The following is a 17674-nucleotide window of genomic DNA, read 5'->3' as shown; positions in this document are numbered from 1 at the left end:
AAGGGTATGTCCGTTGCAGCCATGTCCGTAGCGTGTTGCCGACAATAGGAGGCAAGCAAGGAGCAACCAGCAGATTTGACAAATGGCAATATCTTCATTCTGGGTTTACGGTTTGGCTGTCGGTGTCCGATGCTAGTAGCAACAATTACATTAATCTGATCGACCTAGAGACCTCGAGAGCTTCTCATCTCCTGGGGTGTGTTATCCAGATGAAGCTTCTGTCAGAGAGGAAGCCCGAATAAGTGCAGTTCTGGAAGTGCAAAGGCGGACGTAGTGGTGAAGCTGGGTGGATGGGACACGCGAGCTGTTGCGCAGGGCTGCCTTGTCGCCCTCAAGCACCTAACCTTAGCAGATGACAAGCTAGCAGGTACATATATATGAAAGATTACCATGCCATAATAATAATATAATTAGCTGGATTAGATGAACATAACTTACATCGTATCAACAACAGCAAGGCTGTCCACGAGCCAGGGACAGCAGGGAAGATGCGGAGACTTAACACGGAGCCATCTCGTGCTACCAAATGATGAAGCAAACGTTAGATTTTGAAGTGTTGTAATCCGTATATAACATAACCACACCATGGGCGTACTGGGAGGCACCTTCTTATAATCTCCCAAAACTTTCAACTTACTCTCTTCTTAATGTATGGGCAGCGCTCCTGCCATTGCCATGTTTCGTCAAAAAACAACAGCAGCAGCAGCAAGGCTATAACATCTAATCTAGACAAAACTATGTACCAATGGCATGCTGGTTTGCTGTGATGGCAGGAAAGAAGAGCATGTACATCAATGAGGCTAGGCTGCGGAGGCGTTTGGCCGAGCCTCCTGGCTGGCTGGGACCCTGATTCATCGGACAGGGCCCCACCCACCCGGATCATGCAGTGGACTCAGCTAGCTTCTTTTGTTAGCCTCACTTGAGATAATAATCCTCTATATTCGTCATTTTCATTCTTGTCATGCTCTTTGTTTGAGGTGTATTAGTTGTTGTAACCTGTGACGGTGATGCTTCGCCTACGCTACGGCTGCAGCACACAAGGCAGCCAGTAAGCAAGAGACGGGCTACGGTACAAAAAATATCCATATTGCACGGCCCAAACTCAAAAGGATAATATATAGTATATAAGACCAACATTAACAATATCCAACTCGATCTTTCAAAAGGGTGAACGGGAAGGTAACAATATGGGGACTCTTTTTTTTTTTTCCTGATAATCATTGATTCCACAAGCACGGGATAGCTGCATAGCTTCCATTTTGCAATAAAAAACAGATGATCGAATTCTTCACCAGCATAAACTCCTACGACAGAAAGAACAAACAGCAGCCAGCCATATACAGACGCAAAGCAACTCACGAGGCTTCATCGTGCCTCCAACTTTATGTCAAGTCGGCCAGTTCCTTCTCTCTTGGGAGCATTCCGAGACTTCACGATTTCGCCACCATCTTTACCGATGTGTTGGGTGCCTCACGCCTCCCCTTTGGAGGTAACTGCCGCCACATGAACAAGGAGTTTTCCTCAGAAAACAGCGTATAAAGAAACAGATGATGGAACTAAAATACTGTTTTCATGCTCTTGAAAGGAAGTTTTGCGCTGGAAAAAGATAAAGGTCTTCAGAGCGTGGCGGTCCATCCCATAACACCAGCTAACAAACCCTTGGCAAACAGGGTTTCCACATGAACCAAGACCTAAGAGCGCATCAAGAAAGTAGACGGAAGTGGAAGGGTGCACACCTTGTCTTGATGCCGCATTATTGCCGATATCAGCACTCTGTCACCAACTATATTCCTCAGCTTCTTTACTAGTTCAGCTCGGCTTATTTTCTTGCTCTGGCAAATACACATTCATGCAAATGTAAGTGAGTACGCAGAAAGGGAAGGCAAATTCAATTGAGAAAATAATACCAACGGACTTGATATCAGACCTTGAATTCTTCATAACAACTAATGACCAGGTCCATATTCTCAGGGGATACTTTGGTAGAAATTGCTGCAAACAACATGGAGAAGGGCATCCAAGGTGTACTTGGAGCCCTTTCCATTGAATCTCCTAGCATGGGGGCTGCGCATTGACCTCCCAATGGTGGAGACGCCTGGAGGCTCATCTCCTGGTTTGTGCATAAAAGTAAGTCGTTAAATGACGCTTTGCTAACTCCAACATAAGTAACATAGCATGGTTTCAAAAGGAAACTTATCATATTTGGAGGTTTCTATGATAGATAAAGACTAAAGTCAGCTCGAAGTTATAATCTCAATAACACAATCACAAGTCAACTGTTGAGTCAAGTCGCTCAATTCAGAATTACTGCACGCTCTTGCTGCTCCAACAATGGAACTTGTCTGTATGAGAACAGAAGTGTGACAGTACTATCTTGTTAATACCCTATGTAAAGCATCTTACCACTGGCATACAATCAGGTGAACTAGAATTCAAGACCAGTGAAACTTCAGATGAATTCTGACAATCTTCTTGTCTGACAAGGGAATCTGGCACATAAAACACTAAGTAATGAGAAATTTGGGTTGCCATAGATCAAGAACTATACGAGCTAAAAACATTCAAAGAAACAATAGTTGCGATTAGTTACCTTTGGGCAATTTGATGGTGACAACAAACTCAGAATAGACGTGACTATTCAGATTCATATCCCACACAATGTAATGCTGTGGGTTTTTAAGGTCATCTACTCCACTATCAAAATAGTCACTACTAGGTCGGTGCTGCTTAGATCCATGGTGAACTATTTCTACGTTCCCCATTATAACACGGCACAACATCATATGGACAATGCCATTTTCATCAACATCAGAGTATTTCACACTGCAGAAAGTAATACAAATATTGATTTTTGCTACGGTTAGGGAAAGGGAAAAAACTTGGTAAGGAATCAGAATAAGAAAATGAAGCTGTAACAAAAGCTGCCATCTAAAAACGTGTAGACAACATGTAGGTGAGAAGAAAATAATGAATCCAGTGACGTGTGAGCAGCTATGAGACATATATGTGGAGATAACAGAACTTGTGAACAATTAAGAAACATAGATTTGGAGATAACAGAGCTAGGTGTCCACAATATTTAGAAAAAAAGGAGGATCCTAACAAAGAATATTATGTTTTGGGTAAGGAACGCTACACAGATCAAGAACATACCACAGATCGGAGTGACTTGCTGGTGCAAGGAGGGTGCCATTTCCATAGGCAGGACACTTAATGGGCTTATGAACTTGTAACATGCTGTTCAGCATCAATTCATGCACAGTGCTTTTGGAGCAAGCAAGCCATGCATAACGGACATTAGCACTTCCACGGTGACATCCAGTAGCATGTACCTGCTTTTGATGAAGATGGTAACGGACTTGTCCACAGTCATTCAGTAACGGAGTTCTGTAGATCCCAATGATGTCCTTGGATCCAATAACAGCACCCATCCCATGCAGCAACAATTTCTCCACGGCTTCAATAGTGCGCTGAGCACGTGATAGCTCACCCAGATTATCTTGGTGTGGCAGCATATTAAAGGCTGTAGGCAACAAAGTGCATGGCTCATTTTCACCAGTAGCTTCTCCCACATCACAATAATTTTTCCCCATGGCACACTTTTCAGCCCTAGCTCTCTTAGGACTGGAAACATCTTCAGTACTGGACTCAAAGTTCGAGCTTTCTGCAGAACTTTCTGATGTTCTGAGCTGGCCATTCATTTCTCGTGTCCCATTTGGCTCAACACTAATGTACCCTTGATTTCCATTGCCAAAATCTTTCTTCTTAAATAGTTTCTGATCTTGCAGAAACGTTTCCGGGAAGTAGCCCTTTCCATTTTCATCAATCCAAGCTATCGGCCTCTGAAGATCTGTCTTTGAGTCTATGAACGTCATATGCACAAAATCCAGCAAAAAAAGCTGGTTCTGATATCCTGTTTCTGTGATTGTCTTTTTTGCCCTGAAGTCAACTTGGGCCAACTTGACAATTTTTTCTGGGAAGTCTTTCCAGTCAGAACCTTGGCGGAGTAGAATACGCTTAGGTGGCGCGCTAGTCATGAAGTTCTTATAGCTCTTCAAAATCTGCCTGTTGAAGTGGCACAAGATTTTTGCCTTATGGTCTTGATCAACATGAAACCTAACAGCAGAGTCGTCGGCAGGACACTGATGCAGTTCAGAGGTGCGGCAAGCATCCGCATGGTATGCAGCGGGGCTGTCCCGCTTTCTCTTGAGACTACTTATGTTCCTTCCACATTTACCCAATACCTTTTCGTTCATTGCAGCCATTATTGCTAGCAGAAATGAACACAAACCAGAGACTAATTCCTCTAGCCAAACTAAACCTGAACAAAAGTCTACTATTTACACTAATCTAATAGAAAGGCTTCTGAAGATACTTAACATCACTATCGACAAGGCTAAAAATAATAGTCGGGTCAGAGAGGAGAAAAAGCAGAGTGATCCTGAAAAAGGAAAGTTGGGGGATATTAGTAAGGAATGCACAATATATCGCTGCTTTATTTCAAAGATACAACGGGGAAAAATCAGCAGTACAGCAGACCGCTCAGAAAAGAACTACGATATTAATGTGCCAGTCATTTTTTTACATCTTTTATATTAAGCGTGACAAATAGATCATAAATGTGGAGATTTCTTTTGTTGTGTTTGCGCAATAATGTCCTTCCATGCAAAATAAGTCAACCATTGAACAACAACAGCAAGGGCGTGTTGCACATATCAGGATAGGTAGAGAGGCTGCAATTTCTTATCGTATCAATCATTGACACAGCAAGTGATGCTTTTACTGATCTATGGATAACATGGTTCTTCAACTAATCAATTGAATATTGAATTTAAATAAGCTCTGGTGTGTCACTTTAACGCCCCGAATTGATAGTTAGACCTTGTTTCGTAGAGCTCTTGCTCCGAGATCCATACAAGATTTGGAGTTTGTAGATAAAATAAAGTAGTTTAAATTCAGTCCAAAATAAGAACAAGATGCCTAAACAAAAGTCCCTCAATCTATCCACAGCTCTAGCTCTTAGAATTTCTAGAGCTAGGGATGACCTGCTCCAAGAATTCTTGGAGCTAAAGCTTTGCCAAACATGCCCTTAATCATCGATTTAACTGAACAGCGGGCGAGACAACTTGTCCCATAGCGTCAGATGATGGAGCGGTAAGCAAGTAGCGTAAAAGTAACAAGGGCACATGCTGGATGGAGTGAAATTCACCAGAATTATCATGCAATTAACACCGTCGGTAACCAAAATCCACGTGGAAAGTCAGCCACACGCATGGAGAAGCAAAAATTTCGGAGAATTTGACTGGTAATTGACCAGAATTGCAATCGCAGGCCCAAAAAGTTATAAATTGGACAAGTCAATAATTCATCTAATTAACTTGGGGATATTAAATCTGCTATAAAATTGTAATTGTAACAAGTCAAAAATACATCGAATCAACTTGGGAATCTTAAATCTGCTTTACCCCCAACAATCCGCCGCATCTTGGTCGCACACAAAATCCACATCAAACATGATAGGACGTACAAAAAAACAAAAGAAAACATACACGGATCATATACAAGGGGATCCTCTCCCCGGAGCAATCAAACAGTCAAACGCGCAGATCTCTTCGGATCCAACGATCGGCGAAGCTTACCTAGGGTTAGTAGGAGCGATGGCGTTAGCAGGTGCGACGGCGGACGAAGAAACCGTAATCTTCATCTCTCCCGATCCGATCCCTAGTGCCCCCCCTAGCAGTCCCCTACCGATTCCACTTTAACCCCGGCAATGGCCGGAGTTGTGGCGGTCTGCTGCTGCTGCTGCTTCCCTCGGCGGCGAGAGGTGAGAGCAGAGCGAATCGAAGGCGGCGGAGGGCGAAGGCGAGAGGAGGAGGAGCCGTGCGGCAGTGGAATTATTGGAGATGGGGAGGTCCACGCACGCCTTTGCCGCTTGGTATTATTATTACGCTCCACCCACCGCCCTACGTCCCCCATTCACTCACCGACAGGTGGGCCCAGGACCCACCTGGCCGCGAGCACTGACTTGGATGCCACGTTGCCCTGCCTCTTTTCTTGCGCCGTAAGCAAAATGGCGACGCCCATCGGACGGTCACCGGTCTCTGAGCCAACTGCAGCCGCATCAGGCCGTCCATGTATTGCAGCTAGCTATTCCTTTCTTTTTAATATTATATATATATATATAAACTCCTTGTTTGCGTGCGTTACTTGCTGGGGTGTGTGTATTATATACTACCTCCATTTTCGTTTACTTGTCATTAATTTTTTACTATAATAATTTTGATTTTGTATTTTTTTTTCTGAAAAATTTATAGGTACCTAAAATTTATAGATATTTTTAAGTATTCGTAATTTTTTTTAAAAACACAAGATTAAAAATACTATAGTAAAACACTGATGATAAGTAAATAAAAACAGAGTAGTATATTATTACTACTACTCTATGTTTCAGTTCATATTTGCCTTCGGCTTGGATCTTGAAAGTTGTGATCCAAACTACACCAATGTTTCTTTGGTGGTTGCCTACCTTCTCCATTGCTAACTAGATAGGCAGCTAAAGTAAACCAAATCCATCAACATCTTGTTGACACCAAACTTTCTAAAATGCTATATATTGTGTGCGGGCTACAAAACGTTTATGCGTAGTTACTATCTGAACTGACATTAGGGTCATTACCATTGACTATATTTGGGTTTATATCTTGTATAGGCGTAGCTTTTTATTTGCATATACTAAGTCATAATTTACCTAACAATAGTTGATTTCGGGGACTACAATTCTTAGCTTTAGAAAAGCAACGGGTGTACATATTCCCCCTCTAATAAGTGTTTAGAAATGAGTATATACATCTTAATAGGTAGTATATATATTTTAGAAAAAAATATATGTTGAGAGTCGTTGTTAAGGACTCTCGACAGCCTCATGGCTCAGTTAGCCCATACCCAAGGAGCCATACATCTCGAAGTTCCTATCTTTCGAAGCCATACCTTCTGAAACCCCAATCTTCCGGAGCCATGCCTCTTGAAGCCTCCATCTTCTGAAGCCATGCCTCCTTTGGAGCCTCCATCTCTGGGGCTCAGACAGGCTTCCCAAAGCTATAGGGTAAGTCATCAAACCTCAAGAAAGATCGGTTAGAACTTAGAAGGAGAACGCCAGTCATCCTTTATATGCAAGGAAGTGATTAGCATTAAATACATAGGTTAGTGGACGCCGTCCTGACACTCCAATACACTGAAGGTTATCCTGATACCCCTGACAGCGCGACACCGGGTCGCAATTGGCGACGGGCTCACCCCTCAAGGTGCAGGTATCACAATAGTTCTTATGATAAATATTTATGCTCTATGCAGGGTAAAAAGTAGTTATCCGGAATAAGATCTAGTAATTCGATCAGATCCTAATATATTTGTATATCGTGATAACTTATACAGTAAGTTATGTATCACCCTATAAATAGGGGTAGTGGTCATTTGTAAACAAAAAGTCACGAGGAGAACGCTCAAGGTAACACACAGTACACAAAAGGTGCCCAAGCACTAAACCACGTTATGATACTCTCCTCAGATCGATCCATTTTTCTACTATCAATATATTTGCAGTGTTCTTTTATCTCAAATTTCGTCTCCAAACTTGAGTCTTCTCTTTAGAAGAAACTCTCGTCGTACTTACTGGGACAAGACGAACTCTTACGCCAACAATATACATTTCACTTATAAGTAAGTATACTCATATAAAAAATAATATATAGATCTTAGAAAGTAGTATATGTATTAAAAAATATTATATACTTCAGCTCTTCTAATATGACCGAATATAGATTAACTGGAATTATGTATTTCTAAGAGTGCATACTAGTTTATATATAGAGATGTGACATGGATAGCTAATTCGTATAAGCACACAAGGTCACGAGCAATGGCTTCTCATAGCTAATATTAAAAAATAACCTGGTCCACCAATAGATGGATGGTTCATACCATGTACCGATTTTACGTGCGACACAATATATATAATAATGAAGATATTTTGCTATAGATTCTGGTACTCTCTCGACACATGTTCTCATTCATCAAATCAATGAAAGTTGGATTGAATAGCAAATATACACATGTCAACAACTCCATACAATGCCAGAGTTTGCTTACTGATCACAAAATGTGTAAACCTCTCCCTTATATGAGATTGCTACTTAACACTATCCGCTTTCGTTATATAATGTATTAGAATGATGATCTCCACCGCATACCTATTATCCGGTTCAAATACGTACAGAAGCTCTTTTGTTGGAAGAAAGAAGAAACATGGGCAACATGGCCACCACCCCAAAAGATCAACCGTTGGAATGGCTAAAACAACCATAATTTAGAGAGAGAGAGAGAGTGTGTGTGATGATAAAACGAAGCATGAAAAACAAAGATTCTCATGATTCATAACGATGCACATTTTATTTGGAGAGAGAGAATGATCATCTCTTGTTTATGAATCCTTACCACCATCCTTTCATATATTAAGGTCAACGTAATTGGTATGCTTTGAATCAGAGGAAATCTTTGGACAGGATAGAGCATAGACAAGGACGTGTGCGCAAAAAGCAATGGTTGATTTAAAACACGATGCGCCTATAAATATCATCACCTTTTCATTTAAAACAATTTTTTTCCGTGGAGATGGAGATGGGGGTGAAAAAGCATAAGGCGGGGGCGTGTGGATGCTTTTTTATTTTTGGAAACAAATTTTATCAAATTTAATCTTATAAAAAATTCTTTCTTCTGTGATGATTTATTTTTTTTCTTTTTAACTTAACTATTAAATCACAAGATAAATAATATAGATAAAATCTTCTAACCATATTTCTAAATAAGGTCATTTGCTTTGCTCCTTGTCCCTCTCCGGTGCGCTGAGAAAAAACGCAAGGCAGGACGTGTGGATGCTTTTTTGGCGAAAGCAAGTATTATCGAATTCGGTACTATAAAAAATCTTTTCTTCTAGAATGGTATATGTTTATTTCTCTTTTCTTTTCAGTTCAACCACTTAATTATCAGATAGATAATATAAATAGAATCTCCGGTGCGCAAATCCTAAGGTATCACTAGAGTTTTCGGATTAGGTTTCTAGAACATTCCGCCCCACACCATATTGGCGGCGCCGGCGAGGCTATTGGGGTCCCGCCGCGGGGCACTCCGGCTGGAAGCCAAGGCCGCGGCCGGAGGGGGACGGGGCCCGCCCAAGGGCGCCGTGCTCGCCTCCTACATGGGCGCCGAGGAGGTGGTTGGGCCCTCGCCACTGCTCGACGAGCGCGACGACGAAGGTTTGGTTTGCTGCTTCCCAATGCAGTTTGCCTTGCGCTTATACTTGCTCCTAATTTTTTTTCCTTCTCATTTCACACTAATGACTCCATTTGCGTCAATATCCTCTGTTACTGCTTACTACTGATGGATTTACTCTAGTAATGGCGCAGCTGCGTTGTAGCAGTACTGCATGCAAAATTGCCTGCGCAGTCACGATATAGGAGATGTATCTTTCGCTCAACAGATAAAGGACTGTTTGCTAACATATTTGAGTTTTACTTTGTTACCATTGCATGTCAGGGAGACTTGTCTATTCTTCCATATTGTTTAATTGGATTATCATGTTACTACGTGCGTTATATATAATTTTACGTTATTTTCTTTCAATGTAATGTGATTGTTAACAAACTAAGTGAGATAGTACCTGCAGCTTTTGACATGGCTGAAAAGAAACGTGTTTTTAACAGACGATGCTTGACAACTCTGTAGCTTTCGTAACTTAAGTCGCCTTATGTTCACCTTCTACTGCTTGCAAAAACAAGGGCAAGCGCCATTCGATGCATCCTCAGTGGACAATATGAGGAGGCTTCTGGAGCATTCTGGCATTCCTGGGCATATATATCCGCTATCATTGCTGTGCTATGAAATTATGCCTCCACCACCGCAGCTATTGTTCGTTGCTGCATCATAGCAGTTTAGATATATTTATTTATTGTGTAACCTCCTTGACTTTTTTCTCTTTAAATCGAATAGGTTCAGAAAGAGATTGGTGAGCGAAGGGTGATATCCTTCCACGGAGTAGGCCTATCAGTAGCTGCAGAAATAAAGTATGGGGATATTACTGCTCATACCAAGAATGTTGATGAGGTCTGATCTGAATGATGTTTGTATACATTCCCATGTTTAGTTTCTCTATAGCGCTGATGCTCTGGCTACTAGTTTTATGTGGTAACAGGCTATTTGTTAGCAGGAGCCAACATTCCAAAATATTTTGGTGCCTGTAAATGGCTGGCTATACTTGTGAAGTTGTGCGAGGCTTGAAGCTGATTTACTCAAAGCTACTTTTGTATCCTTTTTACTTGGGGGGGGGGGGGGGGGGTAATGGGGTGCGGTGTGGCCGTGGGGGAGCCACTATCCAATATTCAGTTGGACAATAGATTTTTGGTGTTAGATATACATAAGCATCCATGGCTCTAGTTGCCTTCTTTCTGAGAAGTCCTGGTAGGATCTAGACCAGTTGATGGCTCATTGCCAAATGCTGTATACTCATATATGTGATCTATTTGGTGGAATTGGCTGGATATTCACACTGCTACCAGAGTTGAAATTACTTGGCTGGCCTGTTAATGCATCAGTTACTTAGGATGAATAGAAACTGGTTCATCTATCTTTTAGCTCCATGGTATGATTCATAAACAATTTCTCCATTCTCATTTAAGTTTGAAGATGGAATTCCAGTTGCGCTTGCATCAATTTGTTCCATGTCCTACTTGTTTTCTTTTAAGATATATGTTCACCAACCTTATCAATCTCACTAATAACTGGTGGTTGGGTTCCCTTGTTGCACTGTTAAGTTCCCCATTTATGTTGGTCTTTAAATTCCTTCGCCTTTAGCCAAAAAGTTTCTTATTTAGCGATGAGTGTACAGGATACTTAGCTTGTAAGTTTTCCAAGTTACTGTCAGCTTGTTGCTCACTGATGGCGTTTCTTTGACTCATTGTACCTTGCCTTTATCTGCTTAATATTATTATTTATTTATTGGAAATTTTGTTAGTGAATATGTCTCCCCCTCTTTTCCTTTATGCAGGGCAGGGAGCTATTCGCAAAGACTTTGTACGATTCAGTTGTTAATCAGTAGAAGGTGCTCAAGTCTGCTATCTTTAGAGAACGTGGAGCAGCTGCGTCAAGCCCTATCATCTCACTTTCGCAGCCATGGCGATGAGCTTTCTCAGTTTTGTTCGATACCAATTCTAGTACGGTAGGATCCGTTAACCGATGAACCAAATCTCCCACTTGAGAAGTATGCCACACATGCCATTCCAGCTAGACTTGTGTACATAGATTTCATTTAGTCAAGTTTATGCTTATTAATCCATTGATCTGGTTGGTACTTGGTTTTATGCTAGAAGACTCCTTGCATGTTATTCATTTGATGTACTAGGTACTTTGTCCATTGAATTTGTGCATTAGTACATAGTGATCTCATACTTTTGCATGCTATGTCTGGTTTTGTAGTTAACTAATTGTAATTGTAATTTGGTTATTATGTCCACAGCCACAGCAAGCCACTCATTTCATCCCTCATTTACAAGATAATTTGTTCACTGACGAGAACTATCTGATGGATGGATGTCATAATAAATGTTCGACAATTTTCAGGTCTGTATTCCATTCTTCTCGAAAGAGCCGATGAACTGCTAAGGTGCAACTTTGCAAATTTTGCTGGGAGAAATTCTTAAACTTTGATATCACCGCAATCATGGAGTAGCCCAGTAATGTCCCACTGATCCTGTAGGCTGTAAGCTCTTGAAATCATGGGAAAACCTGTTTTGTTCCCTTTGAAGGTTCCTGATTACTGTATCATATGCCGTACTGTGTTTTTTTGTCGTTGGCAGGTCTAGGGCGATGATTTTGCATAGCTGAATGGGATCCCAGCAGCACACGGTCATCGTTTGTGCACAAGTATTACTGTGTCAGATGACCATCCTGTGCCAGTAAGGACTATGGATCTGACTAGTTGCGTATGTTGTACCTGCTTGTGAACACAAGCATTTCAGCATTTAGATTTCTGCGGTTAAAGTTGTTTTTGTTTTATTATATGTATATAGATTTGATTCCTTTTTACTCCAAATTTGGAGATAAAAGCAGGATCTATGATATGTGCCCTTGTTGAAAACTTTTTGAATGGAACTTGTCTCCTTTTCCGGAGGTCGCATTGAAGTCAGGTTATAAGGCGAAATATCTCGTGTGTCATCTGGCATGGTCTGCATGATGTATTAATAGATACGGCTCTTGTCTTGCTCTAGTGGCGGAATTGTCTTGTGGGGATGCATTATAATTTGTTCACATATTTCCTGTTTGGAAATGCTCTTGGATTTTTATTTTATTTTTGGTTAAGAATAATGCTCTCGGCATTGTGATGAAGATATATTCTATAGGGAGGGCGACAGGATGATGTGTGTGTGTGCGGGATGTAGTTTACACGGAGCAGGTGCAGGTCAAAGAAGAAAACAAATGCCCGTCGCCGTCAAGAGCACGCGGTCGTAGACTTTTGATCCATGAGATGCAAGAATCAATAACAAGTGTCGACTTGGGCTCTGAAAGAGTCGGTCCAAAGTAGGCTTCGATTTCTCTCTCTTGAAGAGCCATTCTTAGTGCTGTAGTGGAATATATATTTTTTTTCACTCTGAGTAAATGTCAATTGCTTATTTACCATAATATCTAATATATATATATATACATATATGTATACATATATATATATATACATATATATATATATATATATACATATATATATATATATATAGACTTAGAGCGATTTGCATGCTATTTTCTGCAGTAATTATCACTTTCTTAGAATGACAACTGAACAATTATCTCTGTTGAAGGTTATTTGATGCACAATAAATTTTTATACCACCATTTTATTAATGTGTCGTGCATATATCTTTTTATGTAGAAAAGTTCAAATTAAATTCCTGAACTTTCATGCTTGTTTAATTTACATAGGCCTCATTTAGATAGATTAGTTTTAGAGCTTCTGTCTGGCTAAGGAGATGACTGTGATGATTGAATTTTGGTTGTTGTCTTTTATATTAAACTTTTAGCATATTAAAAACCAGAAAAGCTCATCGCAACCTGTTTTCAACTTTTAGCTCATTTCAATCCCAACTATTTTTCAACCAGCTAAAATTCACTGAAATTAGCCCCCAATAATTTCCAGTTTTTTTAGAAAAAAAACAGAAAAAAAAAACCCTATCCAAACAAGACCATAACTATGTACGAAACCATCTACCTACAATCCTCAACTCTTTTCTTTCGGTGTTCTCTCTCTGGTCTTGTAATTTTGTTGCGGATTCTCATATGATGCTAGTTGTTTGTCGTTTGAAACCACGGTTCAGGTGCTGAGTTTTGTCCATGTTTTGGCTGGAGTCAATGGTTCATGGAATACAAATTTCGGTTTCTGCGGCAGTATCCAGACGTGCGAATGTAACTTGCCCCTGCTTGATGTCGCCGCGTCAGCCAACAGAAAGGAAAAAAACTAATAATGTATTGGACCCTAGATGATGCATCGAGATTGACACAGGAAGGAGAGAAGGAAGAGGTAGAGAAAAGAGAAGGAATGTGACGGGCATAGAGAGAGAAAGGGAAAGTAGGGGAAAGAAAGAAACCGGGAGGGAAGGAGCCGATTGAGCCGCCGGAGCCCCGGAGAAGAAGAAGAAGAAGGGAGCAATCCAGGACGGCCGCCGTCAGGTACTCAGGTGCGATCCACGCCCCACTCCCCGGTCTCATGTAACCTCACACTCGCAGCGATCGATCAGGAGGTGGTTTCTTCTCTAAGTCCGGCGCCACAACCTAACAAAGATTAGATTTTTCTGTCAAATACTACTGTTGTTGTGATCTAAGCGAATGGAAGGGAGGGGCTTGCGCCCCGTCAATACTCTCGGATTCAATCCTAATAGATTGCTCTGCTTGTCTTGCTGCTGCTGTATGACTGTATCCAACTGCTCAGGCCGTACAGCTTACTCCTAGGAGTATACCATAATCTCCATCCCCGGGGGTTTCGTTTTTCCAGATATTATTACCTAGGAGTATACCATAATCTCCTAAATACCTAGACCAGTAATTATTATCATCACTGAGATTTGCGGTGCTCCGTTCTACTATCTTCTTTCTCTGTCTATGGGAATCGAGCAGTGGTATTTTTTTTTCTTGAAACATAGAGACGGACAAACAGTAAACTGTTGTTGTCTTACAAGCAGCAATTCTGGTTTCAAAAATCCTCCTACCTGCATGTAGAGTATCATTATTTTGAGCAGATTTAGGCATAACATCTTCTCTATCTGTTTTTTTTTTAATTTTATTTTATTACTGTTTGTCTGCTCAGACGTACCCGTGTCCTAGCCACTAAAGCCGATTCTATTTATCTTTGTTGCTGTTATCAACGATTTATTTTTGCCCCATTCTAACATCACATTTTACTTGCCTCCGAAATCAGATTGGTTTCTACTAGCGAAGACAAGATGAGTGACAATCTGATGGATAAAGTCAATGCCTTGGGTGAGCGGCTCAAGATAAGTGGAGCAGAAGTTAGCCGGAAGATGTCAGTTGGCGTGAGCAACATGAGCTTCAAGATGAAGGAGTTATTCCAGGGCCAGAACATGGCAGACAAGGTTGTCGACGAAGCCACGCTGGAGGCCATGGATGCGCCTGATTGGGCTATCAATCTTGAGATATGTGACATGGTCAACACGGAGAGGGTCAACAGTGTTGAAGTGATCCGAGCCATCAAGAGAAGAATCATGTTGAAGAATCCACGGGTGCAGTATCTGTCTCTTGTCCTCCTCGAGACCATTGTCAAAAACTGTGAGAAGGCTTTCTCTGAGATTGCTGCTGAGCGGGTGCTTGATGAGATGGTAAAACTTATCGATGATCCACAGACTATAGTCAACAACAGAAACAAGGCTCTTATGCTTATTGAAGCATGGGGAGAGTCGGGAGATGACCTCCGCTACCTTCCGGTGTATGAAGAAACTTACAAGGTAAATGAATCAGCTTACTGCAATTTGACCTGAAACAGTGGCTTGCAACTAATCTGACAAGAATCAAATCAAACTGTTTTCTTCATACACTTACAAGGTAAATACAAAGTAATGCCTTGCTGTTGAATCAGCTTGTTGCAATTTAACCTGAAACAGTGGTTTGCAACTGATCTGACAAGAATCAGATCAAATTATTGTCATTCTAAATGACATTTGATGGTTTATTGATATGGAATTGTTTCTTCCTGTTACACTGATGAAGAATTGATATGTATTTTTTATGAACATTGTTATATTAATGCTTTGTTCTGCATCCATACAATATGTTGTGCCTGAAACAATTAGTACATACAGGGAACTGGTATTGCCAGGCATGTAGATTTCTATTACTTGAACTCATGCAAATTAACTTCTTGTATTCTTTGCAGAGCTTAAGATCTAGGGGAATTCGCTTCCCTGGGCGTGATGACGAGAGCCTAGCACCAATATTCTCTCCTCGTTCAGTACCTGCAGCTGAACCGTATTCTGTGGCAGCACAAGAAGGGTATCAAGAAATTCCAGATGAGAGTTTTGCTCCAGTTCGTGCTGTTCCCGCTGTGCAAGTAAATGAGGCTTTTGAGGTGGCTCGTAATAGCGTTGAACTTCTTTCCACGGTGCTATCTTCTTCTCCTCCAAAAGAGGTTCTAGAGGTGAGTCCGTTCTCACTCTCGTTGATTGATTCCTTTGGCTGAGGTGACTTGGGTTGTTGGGCAATTCTTTTATAATATTCAGTATGTGAACTCATTCCTCCCAAAACACAGGGTTGAAGTTTTGTTGACGATCTTGTCAAGGATTTATACATGAGGAAATTATATTATAATTGTTAGCATTTGTGTGATCATATAATGTGCCGCTGCAAGGACTTTCACTGACAAGGACTTCACTGACAAGTATCTTGTTGTGATCTCTCTTTTTTTCCTGATTACAGTCGGTGCATAGCAACATCTGAAAATGACTGACAATAAGTGAATACTGAATAGGAACTTCCTCCCAATCATTTCCTATCTGTTTGTTTTTGCAGATATCTAATTCAATACAATATTAGTAGTGTTCTATCACCACCTCTCTGTGTTGATTATTTTAACTCATGGGCATGCAGGATGACCTGACTACCACCCTCGTTCAGCAATGCCAACAATGTCAGTACACAATCCAGAGAATCGTTGAGACGGCTGGTGACAACGAGGCTCAACTCTTTGAGGCACTGAGCATCCACGAGGAACTACAGAAGGTCCAGTGCAAGTACGAAGAGCTCAAGGAACCTGTCCGTGTTGAGCATGAGCCAGAACCAGCGATGATTCCAGTTACAGTGGAGCTTGAGGAGTCTCCGCGCACTGTGAGTAAAGAAGACGCCCCTGCAAGGAAGCCAACGGTTTCTGGATATCGGTCTAATGGGGATGACTTGCTTCAGGATATTGACGATATGATCTTTGGTAAGAAAGGTGGCACCTCGTCTCAGCAGGACAGAACTCCGAGAAAGGAGCAAAAGGACGACTTCATCAGCTTCTGATGGTCGGATAAACCAGGCTGAAACCTGTTATAAGGTTTTGTGTTAGTATGTTACCAACAATATTAGTTCTTGCAGATGTGTGATGTGTGCGTATTTCGTGTCCTGTATCTCAGGGCCTTTTCGGTTAGTTCACTTGACCTGAGGAGTTGCTAGCTCGATGTACAGGAATGGAATGGACGTGGCAGTTGTCTAACGTAACATATTGGCAGATCTGAATTATGCTATCGAGTGTTTCGTCTCCTGTTACGCTTCGCTCTCATATTAGCAGTAGAATAAAGTGCTAATTACATTCCATATGAAATGTCTCGATTATGCTTTAATTGCATCGTGTTCACAGTCCATCTTCCTTTTTGCATTCATTTATTTTCCAGCTATTTATTTAATTACAACAACTAAAACCCTTGCATCCCTATGTATTTTTTCCTCGCAGGAGGACTAAACAAGAAGTTTGTGATTACACGACAACCAAGGACCATCGTATGCTAGGATGACCCCGTACTCTTAAGGGCCATTTACGACCCAAAATAGGGAAAACGTGCTGGAATGGAAACGTGTGCTGTAGCTAACTTGAACGAGCCGAGCAAGATTGGTCGTCGTGTGCGCAACACAGGCAAAACATGCATGTGGAGTGATCGATGCCATTCATGATACTGCTACAACGTGCATGCATGCCTACCATGGTGTGACACAAGCAAGTGCACTGATGTTCTGCAGGGGTCAGCAGGGCACATAGATTAGATTTAATCAGGAGATGCATAAATCTGAGTTGAATTGGGAGCAAGATTGGTCGTGTGCGCAACTCAGGCAAAACATGGGGAGAGTGATGCCATGCCATGTTGTGTATGATGCCTTCTGTCTGTGTCTGTCACCGTGCTTGTATCAAACTTTGTGAGCTGGAGGGAGTTGACGTCTGGAAGGTTGGTTCAAAGTTGCGTTGTGTTGGTCGTCCTGGTCGTTGAATTAATTAGTCTGGCACTCTGGAATGGCGCGTTTTTATTTAGCGCAACAGACAGGACAAGAGGAAACGAAAAGATGGAGAAACTAGTAGTAATTGGATTTATGAAGCAAGGTG

General features: G+C 41.3%; 2 protein-coding genes and 1 long non-coding RNA gene across 6 annotated transcripts; 2 read left to right on the top strand and 1 right to left on the bottom strand.

The window, feature by feature from the left end:
- Positions 1–1099: 1099 nt before the first annotated feature.
- Positions 1100–5920, bottom strand: LOC133907881 (inactive poly [ADP-ribose] polymerase RCD1-like). 2 transcript variants are annotated; one of them, XM_062349981.1, is made up of 7 exons: positions 5640–5920; positions 3154–4441; positions 2591–2823; positions 2404–2489; positions 1928–2110; positions 1737–1832; positions 1100–1493 (listed from the first exon to the last, which is right to left on the bottom strand). In XM_062349981.1, exons 2-7 carry the CDS (start codon positions 4263–4265, stop codon positions 1431–1433), a joined length of 1773 nt encoding a protein of 590 aa, XP_062205965.1. In that variant the 5' UTR covers positions 4266–4441; positions 5640–5920; the 3' UTR covers positions 1100–1430. The 2 variants fall into 2 exon arrangements, with proteins under 2 accessions (XP_062205965.1, XP_062205966.1); XM_062349982.1 differs by lacking the exons at positions 1100–1493; positions 1737–1832 and having other exon boundaries at positions 1928–2320.
- A 3124-nt stretch (positions 5921–9044) lies between these two features.
- Positions 9045–10389, top strand: LOC133907647 (uncharacterized). The gene is made up of 3 exons (XR_009907995.1): positions 9045–9308; positions 10042–10155; positions 10259–10389. It is a non-coding gene; the product is annotated as an uncharacterized LOC133907647 (long non-coding RNA).
- A 3112-nt stretch (positions 10390–13501) lies between these two features.
- Positions 13502–16848, top strand: LOC133907646 (TOM1-like protein 1). Of its 3 annotated transcripts, none has more exons than XM_062349720.1 (4): positions 13502–13772; positions 14530–15053; positions 15482–15742; positions 16192–16848. In XM_062349720.1, the coding sequence occupies exons 2-4, from the start codon at positions 14535–14537 to the stop codon at positions 16600–16602; spliced, it is 1191 nt and encodes a 396-aa protein (XP_062205704.1). In that variant the 5' UTR covers positions 13502–13772; positions 14530–14534; the 3' UTR covers positions 16603–16848. The 3 variants fall into 3 exon arrangements, with proteins under 3 accessions (XP_062205704.1, XP_062205701.1, XP_062205700.1); XM_062349717.1 differs by having other exon boundaries at positions 13503–13772; positions 14525–15053; XM_062349716.1 differs by having other exon boundaries at positions 13508–13772; positions 14510–15053.
- Positions 16849–17674: the final 826 nt, after the last annotated feature.

The sequence above is a fragment of the Phragmites australis genome, chromosome 24 (assembly GCF_958298935.1).
Source record: "Phragmites australis chromosome 24, lpPhrAust1.1, whole genome shotgun sequence".
Taxonomy (NCBI): domain Eukaryota; kingdom Viridiplantae; phylum Streptophyta; class Magnoliopsida; order Poales; family Poaceae; genus Phragmites; species Phragmites australis.
This window is presented reverse-complemented; position numbering and strand designations above follow the sequence as displayed.